Genomic DNA, 24,596 nt, shown 5'->3' with positions numbered 1-24,596 from the left:
GCTTCGGCAGAATAGCAGAGCAAGTACAAGTATTAGTAGAATAGCAAAAATGTGTTCCTCGTCATTAATATGTTTGCTCGCGGTAATTGTGACCTCTCAGGAGAATCGATGACTGCATCAAAGATGCACTTGCTAGTACTAGTACATTTGAGAATTCTTAATTGGCTAGTTGTAAATAGACCCAGACTGTGGAACAAAGAATTATCCCAGACCTACACCGAGGTATTGACGGTGATTCTCAAATATCGCAGAACAAAATTTGATACGATGAGATAGAATGCAATAGAAACAAAGACACAGGGAACGGAATGGGTTACCTACTCTTAACGGTCACTGGCACATCTCTTGGTGACCTCTGTGCCCAACATCCCCCAACATCCTCACTGGCACATCTCTTGGTGACCTCTGTGCCCAACATTCCTACTGGCACATCTCTTAGTGATTAGTTCTGATATCATTTATAAAAGTCCAAGCCCACTGTTAGCAGAGATTGCCATCTCACATTATTAAAATACAGGGAACGGAACGGGTTACCTACTCTTAACGGTCACTGGCACATCTCTTGGTGACCTCTGTGCGCAACATCCTCACTCGCACATCTCTTGGTGACCTCTGTGCCCAACATCCTCACTGGCACATCTCTTGGTGACCTCTGTGCCCAACATCCCCACTGGCATATATAAGAATTGTTTCATTATTTCATTCTCATCGCTAGAAGGAAGGCTTGAACCTCCAACCTAACCACATGCTCTAACCAACTAAGCTATTCCAGCCAATTATTTGTTACAATCCAAGCTCACCACTGGTAGATATTGTCGGCTTCGTTCGTTACATAGCGCTATCAACCTCACGATTTTAAATCGTATCTACTAGGAAGAGGTTTTCAAACCCAAGAAATGTTTCTTCCCCTCTCCAATCGATGTGGGATCTCATAATTCACCCCTTCTGTGGGCCCAACATCCTCATTGGCACATCTCCTGGTCATTAGTTCTGATATCATTTGTAAAAGTCCAAGCCCACTGCTAGCAGAGATTGTCCATTTTCGCACATTACGTATTACCATCAGCCTTATAGTATTAAAACGCGTTTATTAGGGAGAGATTTCCGCACCCTTATAAGGATTTCTTTGTTCCTCTCACCAACCGCTAGCAAATATTGTTTATTTTAATTCCGTTAAGTATCACCGTCAGCCTCACAATTTTAAAATGCATCTACTAGGGAGACGTTTATACACCCTTATAAGGAATGCTTCATTCCCCTCTCAAACCAATGCGTGGTCTCACAATGAGTAGTCAGAATGGCAAAGTGGTCTAAGGCACTAGACTCAAGTTTTGGTCCTTGTAAGAGAGTGTGGGTTGAAATACCACTTCTGACAACTCATATTATTGTGAGGTAGATATCGAGTCAAAGTGGATAAGATCTTTTATTATTAGTGTTTGGGGGGCTTGATTGAATGTAGATTTTTAAGAAAGGAGGGTAGATTTTTAATAAAGGAGGGCTTGAATTTCCAACCTTTTGGGGTTAATAGTCACAAGCTCTAACCAATTGAGCTTCTTCTACTAGTAAGAGGATGTTTCTTCCCCTCTCCAAGGTAGGATCTCATAATCCACTAATTGGCACAACTTCATTTGTAAAATTTCAAAGATTGTCCATTTTTGCACATTATGTATTGTCGTCTCATAATCCACTAATCTATAACATCCGTCACATCTTCTAGTGACTAAGGATCTCATAATCCACTAATCCACCCCGTCACATCTTCTAGTGACTAGCTTCATTTGTAAAATTTTAGAGATTGTCCATTTTGGCACATTACGTATAGCCGTCAGCCTCACAGTTTTAAAACGCGCCTAGTAGGGAGAGATTTTCACACTCTCATAAGAATTGCTTTGTTTTTTAGATTTTATGTTTGAGATTTTATTTTTTATGCCATAAATGGAAAGATATTATGCTATGCATTTATTCTTGCCACAAAAGGTGCGCGATTTCCAACAAGAAAGTTATTATCTTAATGGAAACTTTATGAGACCCTTTATATTCATATGTTCAACCCTTCTCGTTCCTTAAAAACGATTTCTCTCCAAACCTTTCTCTCGGAACATTAGGGTTGTTATTTCTGAGAAAGGTTTCGAGTGGTAGTAAGATATAGAAGTCGGGATCGTCATACTTGTGTTGAAGGCATTATGTGACCGACATAAACAAGAAGTTGCACCGGGGTTCGTCGGTGACAGAAAGGTGTCAGAATAGGTGAAGGTGTCGCGCATCGTCAAAATCGAGGTTGCGAGAGAAACAGAGAAAGCTGCGCCATCATCATCGGTGTGTCGTCGAAATCGGGGAGGCAGAAATTAGGGTTTCGCTTTCTAGCGGGTAAGGAAGATGCGAGTTGGTATCGGGTCGGATGCCTCTGAACTAGCCCACAGAAGAATGTTGGCTGCGTGCGTTTCGGTCCAACACAGATGTGCGCTTGTAGCTCCGCTCTCGACTCCACAGCATGTACGACGACTTAGTTTCGTCAATTTTTGTGGCTCGGCTTGGCGGCTTAGTTGGTTGGCTCAGTGGCTCGGTATCATTATAATATTTTGATCTCAAGGTTTTCGACCCTCTTGAAGTCGTTTCTACCCTTATGTTTACCATCTGAGGTCAGTATGATTCCTAACCATCGATGATAGATTGTGTTGGGAGTTTATTTTGATAAATAACATAAGATTTAGCTAGGGTATGTTATGAAAGGTTCCTAAATTTTTATGTGGTTATTATAGGACATAATTAACCATTGGAATTAACTTCTTGTGAGTGACTTTGGCCAAGGCCATCGAGGTAAGTGACCTTACCGTTGAAGTTAGCTTACTACGTGTTGTATGATGGAGTGCCCTTTGGCCCCTGCATGCACCATATTTTATGTGATATGACTATATGATGTATGGATTATGTGTCTGTTTACACTATGAAAAGTTATGAATTATGTTGTCTGTTGACTGTTTACATTATGAAAAGTTATGGACGATGTTGACTGTTGACTGTTTATACTATGAAAAGATAGTTGATCTGCTAGTATTATATGTCATGAAAATGTTGTTCGATGCCATGGATACACGTAGTGTTATCGGGTCATGTCATGAAATGCTTATGGAACTGGAGTGTATTTTCATGTTATGCAATATGCCACATAATGTAAGTTATGCGATATGCCATGTAATTTAAGAAACGTATATGTGATGTTCGCAATGCTTATGTAATGCCATGCTAGGTATGTTAAGGGACCTCATACATATCTGTATGTCACTTACATCGGGATACTTCCCCTATATGTTACGAAAGAATGAAATACGATATTTATGTTCGCCATGATATCATGTGGGCCATTTTCTGTTATGTGGTGTCTGGCGACGTGTAATACGTTGTGCCCGACCAAGCCAGGTCCAGGGGGTGTGTATACGAGCCCGCCTAGTGGGTCCATGTGCGCGTACATGGGCCATGTGTGAAGGAGTACCATGCATCCAACCCTAACCGGAATAGAAAAGTGCCAAGGCAATGTAAAGTTTATGAAAAGTTAGGTCCCGCTCATATGTTGCATGTGTTTGCATTTCTAATCCCAACAGTGGGGTGACTTACTGATTATTTCATAAAATACTGAAGTCATGTGCTACCTACATTTTTTAGGTAAAGACAAGGCTCCAATGTACTGTTGACGGTGGAGCTGAGGACACATAGAAGTGGACGAGGGGCATTTAGTAGTTTATATTTATTTGACTGATTCAAGTCAAAGCATTGAACATTATTTTATTTAGATTTGTTTTGAAGCTGAATTCAGTTAGGAACATTTTAGTAGTTTATATTTATTTGACTGATTCAAGTCAAACTTGAACATTGTTTTATTTAGATTTGTTTTGAATTCAGTTTTTATTTCCAGAGATAGAGGTTTCTTTTGGATTTTTGAACTTGTATGAAAGACCTTGTTGGGTCTCCAAGGTTATTTATGATGAGCTTGTGGTTAATGAGTTGTGTATGCATGGGTGACATCACTAATTAGGGTGGTTAATGAGTTGTGTATGCATGGGTGACATCACTAATTAGGTCTAGAAAATTTGGGGCGTTACACCCTCTCGAACTGCTAGCAGATATTGTCTGTTTTAGTCCGTTAGGTATCGTTCTCAGCCTCATAGTTTTAAAACGCGTCTACTAGGTTGACGTTTACACACCCTTATAAGGAATGCTTCATTCCCCTCTCAAAAGATTGCGAGATATCACAATAAGCAGTCAGGATGGTTGAGTGGTTTAAGGCACTAGACTCACCTTTTGGTCCTCGTAAGAGGGCGTGGTTTCGAATACCACTTACAAATCATATTATTGTGAGGCAGATGTTGAGCCAAAGTATTATTATCTACTAGCGTTTTGGATCTTAACTTTTTAAAGTATCGCTAGAAAGATGGCTTGAACCTTCAACCTAACCAACTGAGCTATTGCGGCCAATCATTTGTTACAATCTAAGCCCACCACTAGAGGCCCACCACTAGAGTGGATATTGCCAGCTTTCATTCGTTACATATCGCCATCAGCAGCTTTTAAACCCCATCTAGTAGGAAGAGGTTTTCAGACCCTTGTAAGAAATGTTTCTTCCCCTCTCCAATCTTTGTGGGATCTCATTATCCTCCCCTTCTGTGGGCCATCTCACTGGCACATCTCCTGGCGACTAGCTCTAATATCATTTTTAAAAATTCAAGCCCACTGCTAGAAGAGGTTGTCCATTTTGGCACATTATTGTCATTAGCTTCATAGCTTTAAAATGAAACCGCACCCCATTATCCTCCCCTTCTGTGGGCCATCTCACTAGCACATCTCCTGGCGACTAGCTCTAATATCATTTTTAAAAGTCCAAGCCCACTGCTTGAAGAGGTTGTCCATTTTGGCACATTATTGTCATTAGCTTCCCTTATAAGAATTGTTTTGTTTCTCTCTCCAACTGTTAGTAGATATTGTCTGTTTTAGTCCGTTAAATATCGTCAGCCTCATAGTTTTAAAATGGTCTGTAATGGTCTGTTTTAGTCCGTTAAATATCGTCGTCAGTCTCATAGTTTTAAATGCCTCTACTAGAGAGAGGTTTACACACCCTTATAAGAAATGTTTCATTCTTCTCTCAAACCAATGCGGGATCTCATAAGAGGGCATGGGTTCAAATCCCACTTCTGACAATTCATATTTATTGTGAGGAAAATGTTGAGCCAAAGTGTATAATTTCTACTAGCATTATAAGGGGGTGTGCGAGCCCCTTCGAGATGCACGTGTTGGTCAATTTTAAGAGATAGAATGTTTTAAATATTTTTGTGTTTTAAAGTTGGTATCAAAGGTCTAGATTTTAGATTTTGTAGACTAGCCTACAATGTAGGCTTGACACGTTCCATGGTCCTAACGTCGAAGCCCCGTCAGGTACGCCTTGTATAAGAAAAGAGAAATGCCTTAGACTTAAGAAACTCTATCTTAATTTCTAGAACCATGCCGCTCAGACCACGTGGAAAGTAAGATGAGGAAAGGGACTACTACCACTATTAGAGGAAGAGGACAAAGTGAGGCTGAAGAGGGTCTCGCCTTAAGATTAGAGACAGGGTTCGAATTAGAACCCTAGTAACTAAGGATAGAGTAAATAATGGCCAAGAAATAGTAGTCAACCAAACTTTAAGTATAGATCTAATAGTAGTAAAGATGACCGATTTCAACCTAATACTGGGCATGGATTGGCTAGCTGGAAATCGTGCTAGTATAGACTGTCGCAAAAAGAAAGTAGTATTCTCACCATTGGCGAGATTTAACTTCCAATTTTAAGGAACAAGTACCCAGACTACTCCAAATGTAGTCTCGATGATAAAAGCAAAGAGATTAATTCAATAAAGCGATTGAGCTATATTAGCATATGTCGTAGATGTAAGAGAAAAAGAAAAGACCTTAGACAACGTATCAGTAGTAAATGAGTTCCCGGATGTCTTTTCAAAAAACCTACCAAGAATACCCCGTCCCCAAGGCCCTTATAGCATGGCTTCAATAGGATTAAAGGAACTTGAGACGTAATTACAAGGTTTATTGGGTAAGGGCTTTATCCGTCTTTAAGTCTCTCGTTGAGTTGCGCCAATATTAATGGTCAAGTAGAAAGATGACTCGATGCGTCTAGACATCGATCATAGGAAATAAAATATAAGGACCCTAGCTTAAATGAAATTTTGGAGACAAATTAACAAAAAGTTTCGGTAGCATATAGACAAGTACTACCTGACATACCACATCCAAGTAAATGAACTATGAGCCCTATCAAATTAACAAGGACTTAAGTTACGAAGGGAAGCCTAGGAAAATCTTAATCGGCGAGTTGAAAGCCTTCACACGAAAGAGATTGTCTTTGTCAAAATAATGAGATAAAACCAATATATGAAAGAGATCACGTTGGGACAGAAGATAAGATAAGAGAAAAGTACCCAAATTTAAAATACGAGTTTTACACTTTCGAGGACAAAAGTTCATTTTAGAGGTATATGATGTAAGGATTCAAAAAAAAGAATTACCAAGATCACAATGAAATGAAAGAAATTGATTAAATATCAATCTAGTTGGTGAAAGGAAGCAAGTCTTGAAAAAAGTGAGAAAGTTGAAATGTGTTGCTCGTGAAATTTTAGGAGAAGGCTCAATATGACATGATAATGTTATATATGAAATTTTGTGGCCATTAGGGATAACCGGAAAAATCAAGTGCAGGTGTAAAATGACTAAAATGCCCCCTATGATTATGTACCACTAGCTTATGACCCAAGTGACCTCTAAATGACATGAAATTTGATGAGAAGCCTTATGTCATGGTGTAAAGGGATTACACAAAGTTACAATGCTATTGGAATATGTTGAAGAATTAAACCAACATTTGGGGTGGTAAATGACCAAAAAAACCCCTTATGAAAATTCTAAGATGTTTTTCAAGATCCTATAAACTCAAAATACTATAAAAAAAAAAATTATTATATGAGACTCATTTATGATATTAAGGGTAAGTATGCATGGTTTTAAAGGGATTATGACAACTTTGGAATGCAAACCCGGATAAAAAGTACAAAACTACCCCTCAATAGTTTATAAGAAATCAAGGTTTTTATTTATACCAAGTGACAAGATGATTATGCAAGATTTATATCTGCAAATAAATATTTATGATTTAGGTGGATGAGGGCATACTCGTTAAGAATTTTTTTTTAGTTGTACTTCAAAACTTAACAAATAACTTTTAGAATAAGGACTCGAGTAATTACCCGATCAAAACATTTTTGGGATAGGCATATGATGTAATAGCCCTAATAAATAAATAAATATAATTAAAAAAAAAAAAGAATTCATTTCTCTCCACTAATTTTACATCCATTCTCAGTTATCTCTCTTCAACAAATCCTCACGTCACCTCACGTCATAATATACAAAAAAGAAACAGAAAAACAAAAAACCAATGTCAAGATTTGTTTTTAGAAAAAACAGGTTCTGCAAAAACAAAAATAGAAAACAAAAAACAAACCGTTATGATAAAACAAAAGAAATAATAGAGGGCAATAAAGTTGAGGGCACTGAGTGAGTGAATAGAATTAAATGATAAAACATAAGAAATGACATAGGCCACGAAACTCAATCTGATGTCATGAGCTCACATAGGTTGACTTGGATTTCAAGGGACAAAATCGAAATTTAAATTAGTGACAACCGGTTAAGCTAATTAAGTAAGTGACATTACTATAGGATAGGCTAGAAATTGTATGAGTTACAATTTGTGATGTGTGTGCGTAATATGCTTGATGTACTTTATGGTGATATGATGAGTATGATGATTGCATGACACTTGTGTTAATATGGAGATGTTTTCTATATTAAGCATGCTATAGGATGATGAGTGTCATATTGCATGTCATATGATGATGAGTGCCATAAGAGCATGAAAATTATATTAATATAAATATCCAACGAGCATGTGTTACTTAATGTAACAAAGAGATAAGACTAGAGGGTTGTGTCAGAAGAGATGATATGGAAATTAGAGGGATCTCATACATGTTGTATGTTCATAAGCATAGGGATACTTCCCCAGAAACGATGAGTCCGGACACGTACAGTATGTTGATGAGGGTGTTCATGGGAAGCATGACACCAAGGGGTTTCGCTGACCTCCGGATGTCGATACCGATTAGCTTGACCAGAGAGGATCCAGAGGGTGTGCGAGCCCCCTAGAGATTTACACTCGCACGTGTGGGTCGTGTGCAGGGAAGCACTACACATCCATAGTAGTCCGAGATTGGAGGCCATCCCTAGAGAATAGAGATAGATCCCAAGAGCATGATTACATGTCTTTGCATTAGCATGACTCTTATAGTGAAGTCACTTACCGAGTATTCTTTGAAATACTCTCGCTGTGTGCCATATCATTTTTCAGGTAAAGGCAGGACGTCAATGTACGAATGACGACAGCATTGCAAGTACAGACTAGCACGTGCATAGGATATTTCAAAGAATGCAATTCGATTGATTGGTAGAGAACAGTTGCTAAACAAGTGATAATATATTTAAAATTCATTTGTTTGTAAATAAGAAACGAGGTCTTCATATAATTATATTATTTTCAATTAAATAAATATGGTGTTTTCAAGTTTGTTTAATTATTAATTTAGAATTCTTGGAAGGTAATTATATATCCGAGAGTTTTAACTATTTAGAATTTTTAAGTGTTTAAATACGAAATACTGACCTTTAAAGAAAACAAAAACAAATATAAAATAATTTAAAACAATGAAATGAAATGCAAAATAACCTATTCTAATCTAAGATTAGGAATTTAAATGAGTCTACCCTATGCACGTGCCACAATCTCTGCTTGCGATGTCACCGTCCTCCGAACACATGTGCGCCTTGCCTTTACCTGAAGAATGATGTGGCACACAACCTGAGTATTTCGAAGAATACTCAATAAGTGCCCCTACTATAGGGGGCCATGCAAATGCAAACACATGCAATCATGCTCTTGGGATCTATCTCTAGCTCATCTAGTGGTGGCCTCCAGTCTCGAACAACTATGGATGTGTAGTACTTTCTACACACAACCCACACGTGCAAGCGTGAATTTCCTGGTGGGCTCGCACACCCCTTAGACCCTCTCTGGTCACTAATCTGTAGCGACGTCTTGAGGTCAATAGAACCCCTGGTGTCATGTGCCTTATGAACACCCTCATCGTTATACTGTGTGCGTTCGCATTCATTGTCTCTGGGAAAGTATCCCTATGCTTATGAACATACAACATGTACGAGGTTCCTCTAAATTCCATCTTATCATCTCTTCTGACATAACCCTCTAATCTCATCTCTTTGTTACATTAAGTAATATATTAATATCATTTTCATGCTCTTAGGGCTATGTCTTATGTTGGTCTATCGACATGATGCAATATGACACTCATCATCATACAACATGCTCAATATGGAAAACATCGTCATATTAAGATAAACATCATACAATCATCATATTCATCATATCGCCATAAAGTGCATCAAGCATATTAAGTATGTCATATATCGATATATATATATATATATATAATGCACATCATCATACCGCATAACTCATACATCATCATAACTCATATATCATTCTATTCTAGTATATGGCACCATATGACACCGTTCATACATCATCATAGCTCATTAATCATAAATTATAACTCATACAATTTCTATACTTGGTTGATCTTAGCCGAAGTACTCTCTAATATGTTAATTTTAAGCTCCCGTTTCTCGAGAGCTGCTCTAAAGGTTGACAATCGCACCACTCGTCACCTTTGATTAGTATTTCTCATTTTAATTAATAATTCAACTAACAAGGGGTGAAATATGGCTCTAAAATAGGTTCGAGAGGGTCGGTAGAAACCAGGCTAAAAATGATAAGGCAGGAGCTGCCAGATAAGCTATTGGAAGTCGCCGAAACAGCCACCAGAAAGCCGCCAGGGTAACAACCACCGAAAAAGCGGCCGAAACCGCTGCCGTGCCGCCAAGTCGAAGGGGGCTTCTTGCACCACAGGTAGACACGTGGTAGCAGCAGTGCGCACTATGTTGTGCAAGCGCTCCGGGTCGGTCAAAGGCCGATTTGAGTTGGCTTGCAGGTCGTTGGCTACAGGTGGGCCGCTGGGCTTCGGTTGGCGGGCTGGGCCGCAAGTGAGTTTGGGCCTTAGGCTACTTGGGTTTTCGTGTTATTGGGCCTCGGGTCACAGATAGATCCGACCAGGATCCGTCAGATCTCTTCTTCCTTACCCGACTTTTACTCGATTTTTCGGTGAAGTTTTCTCTCTCCTTTCTACGACGTTTCCGACATCGTTTTCCATTCTTTTTCTTCATCTCCCTCTCTACGAGGTCTACGAAGTTTCATGGTTGTTCGATGTCGGTGGAGGTGGATCGAGGATTCACAAAAAAATTGATTTTTTGGTTTTCCTTCCTCTCGTATTTTGCTTTGTTTCTTCGTTGCAGGTGGTCTGAAGTTGGATGGCAGGAGGGAGCGGGAGGGAGATGTTTGGCAGGCAATCCTCGAGGTGCGGGGTCGTGTGAAGTCCTAAAATTTCGGCGGTCACTGGATTTTCACGACTTCGCTAGTCAACTCGACAAATTTTTTTTTCTTTTTCATTTTTAACATCGATCATTAGAAGTAATAAGATTTAGTTAGTTTATATTTTATTGATGAGGTATTAGTTGGTGTATCATATTTAAACATTGTGAATATCAATAAATATTCAACCTTCGATCCTAATTTTATTTCTCATTCTTAACTCTCTATTGTTTACTTGAGTAATAATATTTTCAGATCTATTCACACTTTAAGGGGTAGATATTGTGTTATTTGGTATGAGAGCCAAATTGGCGGAGGGTTTGATATTATTACTCAAGGAGATGAATGGTGGAAGTGCTTCTAAGGTATAGCTATGGAAAAGTTGGTTGGAAATAATTATAATCATTGGAAGTTAGGTATGAAAGCTTATTTAGAGGGGCAAAATTTGTGGGATTTAATTGAATGTGATGACACAAAAATTCCAACCGATACTCCACATAATGCTGAATTAAGTTGAAAATGGAGGATCAAATGTGAAAAAGCTTTATTTACGTTGCAAATTTTGATTAGCAAGAAATATATTGATCATGTTTGTGAAGTCACCAAAGCAAGTGCAGGAAACACTTCAAAAGCTATTCCCTAAGGAAAATAAAGCTCGATTGCAATTTCTAGAGAATGAACTAATTGTGGTAACTCAAGGTAATTTTTCTGTTGAAGAATATTTATTGAAAGTGAAAAATCTATGTTCTGAAATTTCAAAATTAGATATTATATTAAGGAGTCAGTGAGTGATGTTTGATTAGGGCGTTATCTTATTCGTGGACTATGAAAAGACTTTATGCCCTTTGTTTCCTCAATACAAGGGTGGGCAAATCATCTTATTGAATTGGGGAATTTGCTTTCTGATCAGGAAGTTTTGATTTAGCAAATGACTACCGGCAATAAGTTTTCCCCAAAGTCAGAAGATGTGTTGTATGTCGAAGATAAAAGAAGACAAGAATTTTCATTCAGAGCCTTCATCAAGCAATGAAAATCAATTCAGAAGTGAGGAGTCGTCAAAGAAGCCATTTAAAATTTGTTACAAGTGTGGAAAACCTGGCCATTTCAAAAAAAATTGGGTGAAAGTGGTGTGTGATCGTTGTGGAAAGTCAGGCCATATTAAGCCAAATTGTCAGGTCAAAATGCAGGAATCAGGAGCAAAAGTTGTACATGAAAGTAAAAATTCTTCAGATCCATTTTGGGAACACTGTTTAACTATTGAGGTTCTTGACCATCCAACAAATGTGACTTCAGTTGTACATCAAGATGACGTCTCTACAGATACTCATGCCTTTATAGACTACAATGAAGAATGAATTGTCAATTCTGGTTGTTCTCATCATGCAACTGAAAACGAAACTCTTAGATGTTCGTCCACATTGTCAAGAGAAGAGAAAAGGGCCCAGCAAATTGGCTGAATTGGAATCACGGCTTTCTCAACTCCAGGAGGAACTAAAGAAAACAAGTGATCAACTGAGTGCATCTAAATCACGCAAAAAGCAAGCCCAACAGGAAGCAGAAGAAGCAAAGAAACAACTATCAGATATGTCTGCAAAGCTTGAAGAATCCCAACAACAGGTGCTTGAGCTCTCAGCTTCTAAGGAAGATCGTGTTCAAAAACTGCACAAACCTTCTCAAGATCGCGATCGAGCATGGGAGTCCAAACTCGAAGCGGTTCAGAAGCAGCATGCAATGGATGCTGCTGCATTGGCCTCCGCCATGAATGAAGTTAAGAGGCTCAAGGTCCAGCTGAACATGGTGTCTAAATCCTACCAAACCCGAAGTAACCTCGCCAAGTCTGCACAAATTGAGATGAATTATTTAAGAACACAACTCTCTGAGACACTCTCCCTTGTTGAAAAACTAAAAAATGAGCTCAGTTACTGCAGAGAATCTGAAGCTCAAGCCCTCAACATTGCAAGGAAAAGCCAAAATCAATTCGATGTGGAAAAGCTCCAATAAGATGGAATCAAAGCTGTTGAAGTTTACAACTCTTTGTCGTTAGAATTGGAGCAATCAAAATATCAATTCGATTTCCATGGAGGGAAGGGAAGAGGCCAAAAAGGTTTAAATTTTGGTCGTGTTGGTGGTGGTCAAAGTTCTAGCAGTAGTTCACAGCAACTTTATGGCAACCAAGAGTCGGGATCCTTCAATCGAGCTACTCAGACAGGAATGAAAGGAAATAGATTAGGGAGAGGAGATAGAGGAAGACCCTGGGAGAGAGAGTCAACAGGGTGGAATTCCATTGCCAATGATAGGATCTCCTTTTGGACCTCTAGGACCAATGCAGCCACCTACTCCTAGCATGTCACCCGGTCCAGGCCCACCAGTTTCTCCAGGCTCTAGAAGAGGCGTTTCTTCAGGTGTAGCTGGGTCGGGTTTCAATAATTCTGGGCCAGTAGGGTGGGGTGCTCAACCTGATAAAAATCCTAGTGGTTTTGTGGATGCTGATTGGGCTGGTGACGTGAACGATAGACGCTCCACTAGAGGTTTTTGTTTTACAGCAGGCTCTATTGAAATTTCATGGTGTAGTAAAAAGCAAAGCACCGTTGCTTTGTCAAGTTGTGAAGCAGAATATGTAGCTGCTACAATGGTTACTCAAGAATGTTTGTGGCTCAGGAGGCTTATTCAAGAAATGGTGACTACTCTCAATCAGCCAATTCAAATTAATTGTGAGAATGAAAGTGCAATAAAACTTGCTGGAAATCTGGTGTTTCATGCTCGTTCGAAACATATTGAAACTCATTATCATTTTGTTCGAGAGAAAATGTTATCGCAGGATGTGGAATTGCAGAAAATACATACTAATAAGCAAGTTGCAGACATATTTAGTAAGACACTTGCCAAAGTGAAGTTTGAAGTTTTTTGTAAGACTCTCTAGGTTATTGAGAAATAAGTTTGCACTAGAGGCGGTCATAATTTAGTGCAACTTATTGCTAGTTTGAATTAGTCCAGATATTCGTAATCCATTAATATTTGGAGAATATATTAATTATGAAATGTATTTTAGATATTAATAAGTTGATTAGTAATATATTTTATTTTATTCTCAAGATTTAGTTAGTTTATATTTTTCTTATTTGTAGGTATTAGTTGGTAGCTTGTGTCCGATTTTAATGTTGTGAATATCAATTAAGATTGAACCTTCGATCCTAATTTTATTTCTCATTCTTAACTCGGTACGGTTTACTTGAGTAATAATATTTTTCAGATCTAGTCACACTTTTGAGTAGTAGATATTGTGTCATTCAACTCATCCTTCCATTGAAATCTTTGGAACAATTCTTGATCGTCAAAATTTATTTACCGTGACAAACATAACTTCATAATCATGATCAGAATCATTCCAACCCCTAACATTAGTTCTTAATAATGTACCTATGCGAACGACATAATGACAAGTATCGAAAAAAAGCACTCATAGATGAAGATAGAGGTTGCAAATCTTATTTGTTTATTTTATTTAGCCTTTTGTTATGTCGTTTTTTAAAGGTATTTCCAAACACGTAAGTTTATGACTGTGTTTTAAGATGAAGGTGACTTTTTATGAAAGTTGAAGTATTTCCGCATCCAATATTCATGATATGTATACAGTGGTGATGGCCTTAAATTTAGTAGAAAATTTTGGAGGTTATAGTAGTATATTGACTCATTCAACTATAGAGTTTCAATTGTATTTTTAGTATATCAATAGTTTATTAATACTCGTTCAAAATGTTTTGAATGAGTATATCATAATGGACGAGTGTTTACTATGGATGCACCAATGTTATTATTCTAATTACATTGAACGAGTGTGGTGAGAATAGAAACCATTCAAAAATCGAGTTAGAATTGGTTTTTGGAGTGTTTGGAGTAGAATTAGACATGTTTAGTTATTTTAAACAAATTTTTATTACTCAATTATTAGACCGGGATATCATACAATTAACTAATAACTTCGAATGAATTAATTCATAATATTTACTTGAATTAACTTTGATCGGTTAATATGTGATTTTATTTTCTTCAAAAAAAATAAAACAAAGTATCTCTTATTTTAGTTATATTATTCTCAAACATCTATTACTCACGAACATCCAATCAAACCTTATAAACCAAACAGCTTCAAGTCATTTTTGTGAACATATGGACATATGACCTAAAATTACTTTTAATAGAGAAATAAGACTTTTAAGCGTAGATGTGAAGATATGAACATGTTGGCGCAAACAAGTAATGGTGTCACATGATTAGCTAAGCCAAACATTAGGCGAGTGAGTATTAGGTGAAAATGATAGTGACCAAAGTGAAGCAAATTCAAACTCAATTATTATTCATATCTAAACTATTGAGAGTGAAAGAGAAAAGTTCAGTACAACTAATAAAGACAGGCCACTGTGATGTTTTATTGACAATAAAAAACAAAAAAAAAACAAGCAGGCGGCTGTTTTTATCTGTGTTCTAGGAGCAACGAATCTTACTTTGGGCTGATGCAGTCAATTAGGGGGGGGTTCATTGCAATTCCCCAACAGGCGCCTCATTTAGCCACAAGAAATGAATGAAATCATATAGCTTTGCACTCACGCTAACCTGCATAGCAACATTTCTAAATTTGTCAAACCCATCTGATCAAGATCGTGAAACAAATACTAATGAGATTGTTGATATGTGTTGCTAGTACTTTGTATGGCGTCGGATTAAGTCTTCTCATGTGATCGGGACGCATTTTCTCAAGTTGTTTAATGCAACGATCTCTTATGTCCTTCAGAGCTGGTAGACATTCCACTGCTTTACCTTCAGGGAAAAAAAAGGAATTGAGTTTAGCTATTAACTGGATGCTTGAAGAACGGATTTTCGATCGAAAATTTACACAGGTTTTCACCTGATTTTCCAGCCCAGTAGCACTTGAGGAGCTCCTCTACTTGCTGTGGCACCACGTATGCTCTTTTCGATTCGTTAAATGGATGACGACATAGAATTCTTTCACCCACCTGCAGTTTATCCATGAAATGGTAGTTCAACTTTTGTCATAAACAGCCAGTGTATGAACAATAGATCTTTTTAAAGACAACAAAATACAGGATATGATTCGTAGATAGGATCTAGATGAATGACATGGATAAAACACGACGCCCAGGAACCAATTATCCCCTATTTTCTAACTTGGTTTGTTTTTCAGCAACCATATTTTTACTGTATAACGTTGTACCAAGACTTATACTTTATTGCCACGATCTGCTATTTTCCTATCTCTTCTTTTGATCGTCGATGATTGTACACTTGTTTTCAAAATTTCCAACCTTTTGGTCAAGGATATTACATACCTCTTAACCAGTTTGAGCTATACTCAAGTTGGTTATGGATATTAGTTTGATTCTAAAGAAAGAACATGCCCTACTTGAGGCTTGTCCAATGATTTCTCTTTTAAGCCAATGATGAAATAATGCTATATTTACTTTATGCCGAGCAGCACACAACAAGCTATATTCTTCCAGTGCCAACTTCTTGTAGCAAAAGAGATATTAACTAAATGATCAGCAAAAAGATGAAATGTAATGTACCTACAACGATAAGATTCTTAATGGGTGCCTTTTACTGGTTTGAGCTGAGAATGGGGGTATGCTCGATGAATATGGGGATGCGTTTACCAATTAGTCTAATCTCTCCTGCAACTATGGTTATAGTTACATTGAAGGGAACATCTTTGTTTAATAAGTGTGAGATCCCACATCGGTTGGAAAGGGGAACGAAACATTCTTTAAAAGGATGTGAAAACTTCTCCCTAGCAAACGCGTTTTAAAAAACCTTGAGAGAAAGTTTGAAAAGAAAGCCCAAAGAGGATAATATCTGCTAGCAGTGGGCTTGGGTCATTACAATAAGAGTTCAATCGATAAAAGCTTCAACCCAATGATAACTCATAGTAGAAAAGTAAAAAAAAATTAAAATTAAAATTAAAGAAAAAAAAGTCAATACTCTCCTTTATTCATTCAATCTCATGGAATGGGTTGTCAAAAAAAAGTCTGGATTAGTTAAGCTTAATATCACTTGATTTCTCCTGTCCCTTGATGTTTATGAGAACCTAGCAGAAATATTTATGAGAATACCTAATGGATTTGAAAAATAAGGACCAAGGGTGTAAACTGAATTAGTCTTTTTATGGACTTTAACAACACCCTCAACTTGGTTTAAGAGATTCATAGATGAGGGAAGGGATACAAAAATGCCAAATTGACCATAATATATTTGTTAAACATCCCTAAGAACGAAATTGACTCTTCCATCGTGTATGTTGTTGATGTCTAAGAAGTATGAACGGAATTTAGAGTAAAAGTCTGAGAATATTTGAATGGCAAGATCCCGTAATGGCACAAGTGTCACTTTAAGGAAATAAGGGGTGTGGAAGCAAAACCGATTCATACTACTGATTCCTTATGTACAAGAACAAGTACCAATTATTGGTTTGCAAACTAGTCCATCTATCTCACACAAAATTTGCTACTAGCTTCGCTATTAGAAAAATAACCCAGTTCATGAATAATTTTGAAGGAAGATCATTTCCTGACAGGTTGCCACAGATTAAAATATCCCAAAGTAAATAAAAAAAATGCAGAAACTGATTTTGCAGAACAATTTGTGGATGTTGTATATCTTATGTCTAGGGAAACTTGGGGCCTATTTGAAAATCAGGCTTTAATATATATATATATATGTATATATATATATATTTCTTTTTTTCCCTATAATGTAGAAAATGAATTCTACGAACAATTTTTAACAACTTTTAGAACAAAAGCAGTACCAAAAAAAAATGGAGGTTTGTTGTTTTCCAATGTCACATATTTTCTTTAAGGTTTTACCAATTAATTGTTCAGTTATAGTTATAGTTATTAATTATTATTTTTAACTTAATCTCAATATGCTGTACTTTAAAATTTATATACAGAAGAAATAAATGAAAACACAACGAAAGGAAAAAAGAAAACTTCCAAAGAAAATTTAACCTATAAACATAGAAAAGTTTGAAAAACAATTTTATAAATATCATTGTGAAAAACACCCAATTGACGTAGAAAAGTAAAAAAGCAAACTATAACTATCATCATTGCTATATTAAAAGGTAGAATAGTCCTATCAATACTAATACAAGTTAATGACTTACCTTAGGTGCCGGCTCATTCTCGCCTGACATTATGTCTACCAGAGGATAGCCTTCCTTCCCGTATAATCTAAAACTACGCTTTTTGCATGGAATTGAGACCTATAACAATGAAGAAATGAGTATAATATTTACATAAACCAAACATCATCACTGGAATTTGCTTCACACTTCACAATTTTACAAAAAAAAATGTAACATCACAACCTTTGAAACGTCTTCAGAAAGTTTAATGCGGGGCTGGTTATTTATTTCAACTAGCTTGAAGACACATCCTAAAGCAGCCTGAGCGTAACATGTAACCAAATAGGTTCCAATTCCAAATGCATCAACCTCATGACCCTGCATAGGATAAACAAATTAAGAAAAAGTTGCAAAATCTGCATATGTTCTGATACAAAAATTGACTAACAGATAGATCTGAACACAATTCCAAAAGTATAATCAAATCAAGACCATTCGATTGAAATTATTACCTGCTTGTTTAATGCATCTAAAGTTTCCTCATTAAGGTCATTACTGGCAGAAATATTTATTTTTCCAAATCCAGGTACTCCAAACTCCTTTTCAATAGCCATAAAAAATTTCCGTGTCTCACATGACAAATATGCTAGATCACCAGAGTCCAACCTAATCCCTTTAGCTTGGTACCTACACTAAACAGAATTGAAACTTAGTACTCAAAGTTCAATAAATCCTCAAAAAGTCGACCATTTACCAAATAATTCAAAAAGTTACATGTAATTGTCACGTCAAACACATAACTAACCCAGGCATTTTAACTTCTCCATTTGTATAAATCAATACATACACCTACTTGGCTAGCAAAATGATACACCTTGTTGCTAACCCCCAATAATTTGGAGTTGCATGAAATTGTTACGCCAAAATGCTTAAACCTAATTGAAAATATTTGAATGTGAAGTTTAATGATCAATAGTCTTAGAGGCCTGAACTCGATAATAACTTTCCATCACTTTCCACTTTCCCCTTTCTTGTTTAGACATTTACAATAGGTGGTTTCACCTTAATCTTTTAGAATATACATTCACAATAGGGGGCCTAACAGAATGAAAGGAACTCTAGTTTTTCAAGGGAAAGATCGAAGGCCGAAAGAATTACTGGATTCTGCTTCGTTTATTGTACTTTATTAGTGTAAAAATGTTCTTCCTTTTAGCCATTACAGCTGAAAAAATCTCTCTTATCCAACTGGCGAAGCATTTAACAGTCCGTATTCTGCTTATCCTTGAGGAAATTTATTCAATAACAGAGTGCCACAAAGACTAGCTAAAGCCTATAATTACTATATTGTAACTGTCAACTAACACTTTCTACCCTCACTGTCTTATCAGCCAGATGAAACTAAGCAAATAGTTAACAGCCAAACCACTTATTCAAAGCAGTAAAATAGGCTAGAAACGCAGCATCGCATTTCCAGTCAAACCATAAATGTACATAGAAGTCTAGAGAAAAAAGAAATGAGAACACTTAAGTGCCAACTAAAAGGATAACAAAAAAAACTTGAAGCGTTAAAATCACGTTTTGATTCAGAAAACCCACTTTATAACAACTCATAATCGTAAATGTTAAGTGTACTTCAGGCATACCCCAAATCATTAAGTGCCAGCGCAACCGCACAGAAGTTAGGGATTCCACTCCGCATAACCTGGCAAATAAATGCGAATATGGCGTTTTTATAAATGCAGGCATCAAGAAGAAACATGAACGACATCAAATGAAGAAAATAGATTATACACGTAAAAACATATTCACAAGTGTTCAATTTTCACAAAATAAAATTACAAGCATCTTTCTTTATCACTATTCACAATTACTCATTTTGAAATTGTATAAAAAAAGGATACGAAAAGGGAGGAAGGGGAATATCCTGCAAACACCCCACTTGCTTATCTCAAAAAGATCCCCAGTTGGTATTTAAATTAGAAGACAGCACAAATATTCAATAATAAATATTGAACACTTATATGTAGGATTCTAAACAATTTCAAGAATTGATCTATTATCTTAGCCTACATGTAAAAGGTTTTAATTTACGTTTAAAGTATTTCAAGTTTTCAAAATAACTTAATAGTTGTAGGCTTATTTACTCGGGCCCAAATAATTTTCTAATCCCATTATGTTCAGATTCCCCTCCTTTCTTAATTTATATACTTCCTTATGTATGTATGTATGCCCCCATGGGTACATACCGGAAGGGGCTTTACATAAGTGATTGTACATATGAAAGAAACCATTCATGGTTCATTCTCAATTTTCTCTCACAAAAGCTAGCTTGAGAGCTAACTTCATGGTATTAAAGCCCTTGAATCGCATTCCTTCAGCGACCATAAATAGGTTCATTGATGACCATCCCAAAAACAAACCCCGCCATGTAAAAATGCTAATGCCGGCAGAACACTACAAGCAAAATTGAGCATGCATCGGCAAAGCATCACCACTAATGGAGGCTATGGCGAAACCAAACATCCTATTCCTCCAATCACATGTAGATGTTTACTTGTGAAAAGGGAAATGATGAATATATTCTTGATTGTGTGACATAACTCCTGGCTGATGACCCAGAGTCAAAATAAGTATTTGAGATAAAAGGGATGTTCTATGACCTCCTACGACAAAGTAAAACCTCAATAACTTGATATTTCAACCTACTTACTCATTTTTTTGCAGCAATTGGGTATGTTCACAGGCTCGGCAAATAATTGAGAGTACATATCAGATGAATCCTTGTATAACAAAATAGTAGAAATAAAACCAATCTACAAATTTCTTCTTGGTCTTATAATAGAATTGGGAATGGTCAAATGAAGAGTTCTTTGAGATGACCAAAGTTCAAATTCTCAACCTGACTCAATAGCGGTGGGATAGGGGAATAGACTACAGAGGCTATTCAACTCATCCAATGAGAGCAGACAACAGTAATGAGGTTTTTTTGCTATAGTTTTGCTTAGAGTTTATTTCCCGACGCAGAATAATAGTATTGTCTATTTAAATAGTAAAAATGTGACTGAATAATCTTCTTAGACAACATCACAAAGTAAATTGAAAATTGTAATACAAATTTAAAATAAAACTTTTAACAATTCTCAGTTTTTGCAGTGACAAATTTTCTGTCCGATTGTTTTTCCTACACTTTGATTGCATCCCTGTACTATAATAGCACATAATAATTAAGCAATGCAAAGTGCCAATAATATGGAAATAAATGGATAAGCTACCTTGGTCTACAAAGGAAATATATGTAATAAATAAAAGAAATTATCAAACCCAATTACGTATCTTAGTAATTCTTTAACTCACATCATAAGTATCCACAAGAGCAAGGAAGTCAGTTGGAAATGCCAAAGCATAAGACGTGAATGCAGCCAACTCACTTTGGTTGGTCTCACCAAAAGTGCCATGGAATGAAGGCAACCACTGCAGCAAACATCGGCAGAGTTGGGTTAAATTAACAGAAAGTACATTAGAAAAAAAAAAGGGGGATAATTAGATATCATATGCATCGAGAAAACATAAATATAATCAGGAGCCTGACACGCTGCGTCAAAACCATAAGAAACAAAATTCTTATAGTTCATTATGCATTCATCTTGTGGTCCAACAACTCTTTCCAGCTCACTATTCTCCTAATTAACTGCTTTTAACTTTACCACATAACTATAAAAGGTAAAAAAAACGTTGCCTCATAATGCAACCTAGCATCTAAATCTCCAAAATAGTAAAATAAAAAAATAAATAATATAACGGAGAATAAGTTGTGAATACAATAGCCCACCCCCTCGATTTGTAGAAGATACCAATTCAGCCTGATAAAGAAACAAGCTTGGTATTTAATTAACAAACAAATTGACGGCTGCTTGATAGGAACCAGAAATCATAGATAATTAATAGAAAATAGTATTGATAGAAGTACAATTATAATAACCCAGGCAGTTTGAGAGGTTGGACTCTTCCACAAACTGTTTTCAGAAAACTGTTAGAGCCCACCTGAAACTCCTTATCTCCCTCTGTTTAGATCATTAACAGAGAATAAAACTTCAAGAACATAAATGGTTGAATACCTGAATCTTGTTTAGCCACGTTTGAACTGCACTTGGAAAATCTTCACAGGTGCGTAAGCCATCACTGCTACAAAGTGACTTATTTATGATCTCATCTTGGCTCTGCAAATCACACGTTATGTTATATAGCAATAAACTCGAACTGGTAAATGCTTTTGACATGATGGTATTTATGTGACAACTGAAAAGCCCAAATATGTCAACTGAAGAGAGATATCTTAATTGATTTGTGACGATATTTTATCAAAGTTCTCTTGGTATGTTGCTTTGCCCAATGACCCAATTGTGGGTCACCCCATTAAAAAGGTAAAAAAAATAATATAATAATAATAAAAAACCTTCGTTTGGCCTCGGGGCATTTTCATGGTCGACATGAAACAAAAGGAACCATATAATTTTTTTTGTGAAAAACAGACCAGGCTCTATGACTCGATAGGTTTTTGGTCATCCCTGGGTGAACATTACCACCCCTTTTCGCCAATATAGTATTTGTCTCTTTTGTCCAATTAAAATACTATGCAACTCTTTTGGCCCGGGGTAGAATCTCCCTTAGGTAATTTCATATCATCAGAGAAATTGTTTCTTACAATTAGATACATACATGCACACACACATATATATATTAATTGGTTTAATGTTATGACACACCATGAGGATTTTATTAACTTCTCAATTATGGAAATATGCTATGGACAATTTTGATGCATTAATGGCAAAATATGTTTTTAAAACAGATACATCAGGTAGCGTAATTCATTTTAGTTCAGTCATAATGTGAAACAATACATTCTCATTGCCCAATTGATTAATGTAATGGGAAAAATTGATGTGCCGGCAGTATAAATTATCACATCATGACCACATGCCAATGAAATTAACGTCATTATGCTGACAAGTTAGCATTGAGACAAAGAAGTTGACAATTAGATGGCACATCTTCAGAGCTAATAGCCAAATGAAAAAGAAAACAAACAATGATTTATAGTTTAAGGATTGAGTCTGTTAGAAACTCAGAATTATTGGGCTTCTAGGCTCATTACGTCTGAAGTTATTTAGATGGGTCCATTAGGTTTATTACTGTTTTTTCATTTTTTTTTTTTTTTAACAGAAACACTTTCCATTATTTAAGAGGACAAAGGTAAGAGAGAAACAACTTCCTCAGGGAGAATTAACCTCTTGTACCTCAACCACACTCGTCTAAATCAAGCATTTCAAATTTGTGAAGCCTAGTTTCTATGATGTTTGCCTGAGCTGCTTTCTCCTAGCACGTGATTGGCTGGAATGCAATGGGAGAACTTTTTATAAGGAAGAGAGTGACTATTTTTAGCTTATTGTTGATGTCACGGGTCTAAGTTCTTCAGTCAAAATTTATCATAGAGCCGAATGGAAGTGTTTTTTGTAATTTACTACTCAAAGGAAAAATTCTCCCACCTTTTTTTATTTTATCTCATAAATAAAAATGTTTCTTAGTGAAAAAGTAAAAGTACTTTTGTTAAATTCTCTTTTCTGTGTATGCCACTTGGCACATGCTTTGTGTAACATCCCCTTCACACCTTTTTCTATAATTTCATCATCTTTCATTCGATGGCATCTTTATCTAATGTGTGTGTTTGGGCAAGCAAAGGAAATTGGTTATTCTTGGCATTTAATAATTACCACATTATAAAACTTGACAATGAAGCTAGCAAGTGTAATTAGAGAATAACAAACCATAAATGAGCTGACAAATGCATGGGAATGTGTCCCACGAAGTGGTATGCCAAATAACCTCCCAGCTGCAACATTGCTGCGTAAAAGAGAAAAGTAGATTTTCGATTAAATTAATAGTTTGATGCTGCTGATAGAGATTGCCGATATATCCTCTTTTTTCTAGATTCACGAGTGTCTCGCCAGTTTACTAGCACTCTCACTAATCTCACATATATACTATCCAACTCATAGAAAATGAGACCTTTTATTTCCAGCTTAAGTCGTTATATACAGTAGGAAGTGAAGAAATGATAGGCAGATGTAAACTTTTACTTCCTCTAATATAAGGTAGGCAAAAATCAGAACTAACAGAACAACTCGCACATCTCTAAGAGGACTGACTCTCAATTATACAAGCTACCCTTATAAACCTCCCCCACATACTACATTTCTCTCTTTGAGATGCCTATCATGGTTGTGCGGCAAATAGAAAGACTCTATAGAAACTTTCTTAAATAATGAAGTAAAATAATATACGGGATTCAATTCCCAAATAGAAGTATGTGTCCTAAAGGAACAGTGCCAAAAGAAAAGAAAAAAATAGATATTGTGCGAGATTATTGGCAGGGATGAAAGGTTACCCTGTGCATCAAATGAAATATTTACAGTATCAATATGAAATATTATTGGCAGAGATGAAAGATTACCTTGTTGCATCGAATCCTCCCATATAGCAGTACTTTGAGGCGCTAATTCCACCGTCAGGTCCCTAAAACCAAGTAAAGATTTCTTCTGGATGAGGATGAGAGAAAAAACCAGCAATTAAAGAAAGGAAAACAATGAAAGAATTAGAAACCTGAGCTCGCCGAAGTCCAAACTCGAGAAGAACTTTAGACTTTCCAGCAACAAAACGGTGCCTTGCGGCATTTGTAGTAACTAACGATGCATAATTAATAAGATTTACAAATGGTGTTTCAAGTAATTGAACTACCTGAAATTAAAAAAAAAAAAAAAAAAAAAAAAAAAAAAAAAAAAAAAAAAAAAAAAAAAA

The 24,596-nt window shown here is 36.4% G+C and overlaps 1 protein-coding gene across 1 annotated transcript in view; it reads right to left on the bottom strand.

Moving 5' to 3' along the window:
- Window positions 1-14,915: 14,915 nt before the first annotated feature.
- LOC111483794 (nicotinate phosphoribosyltransferase 2-like) overlaps window positions 14,916-24,596 on the bottom strand; it is a 12,878-nt gene continuing 3,197 nt past the window's right edge. Inside the window, exons 4-15 of the mRNA XM_023130111.1 lie at window positions 24,402-24,536; window positions 24,253-24,314; window positions 23,567-23,642; window positions 21,857-21,958; window positions 21,096-21,212; window positions 19,385-19,443; window positions 18,254-18,428; window positions 17,985-18,119; window positions 17,781-17,879; window positions 15,504-15,612; window positions 15,303-15,415; window positions 14,916-15,211 (exon numbers count right to left, since the gene is read on the bottom strand). Of these exons, the coding sequence (XP_022985879.1) occupies window positions 15,134-15,211; window positions 15,303-15,415; window positions 15,504-15,612; window positions 17,781-17,879; window positions 17,985-18,119; window positions 18,254-18,428; window positions 19,385-19,443; window positions 21,096-21,212; window positions 21,857-21,958; window positions 23,567-23,642; window positions 24,253-24,314; window positions 24,402-24,536 (1,260 nt within the window). The 3' untranslated portion in view covers window positions 14,916-15,133. The remainder of the gene's footprint in view (window positions 15,212-15,302; window positions 15,416-15,503; window positions 15,613-17,780; window positions 17,880-17,984; window positions 18,120-18,253; window positions 18,429-19,384; window positions 19,444-21,095; window positions 21,213-21,856; window positions 21,959-23,566; window positions 23,643-24,252; window positions 24,315-24,401; window positions 24,537-24,596) is intronic.

Source organism: Cucurbita maxima, unplaced genomic scaffold (genome assembly GCF_002738345.1).
Source record: "Cucurbita maxima cultivar Rimu unplaced genomic scaffold, Cmax_1.0 Cma_Scf00009, whole genome shotgun sequence".
Taxonomy (NCBI): Eukaryota; Viridiplantae; Streptophyta; class Magnoliopsida; order Cucurbitales; family Cucurbitaceae; genus Cucurbita; species Cucurbita maxima.
Note: the sequence above shows the minus strand (reverse complement) of the source record. Positions and strands in the feature narration are given on the sequence as shown.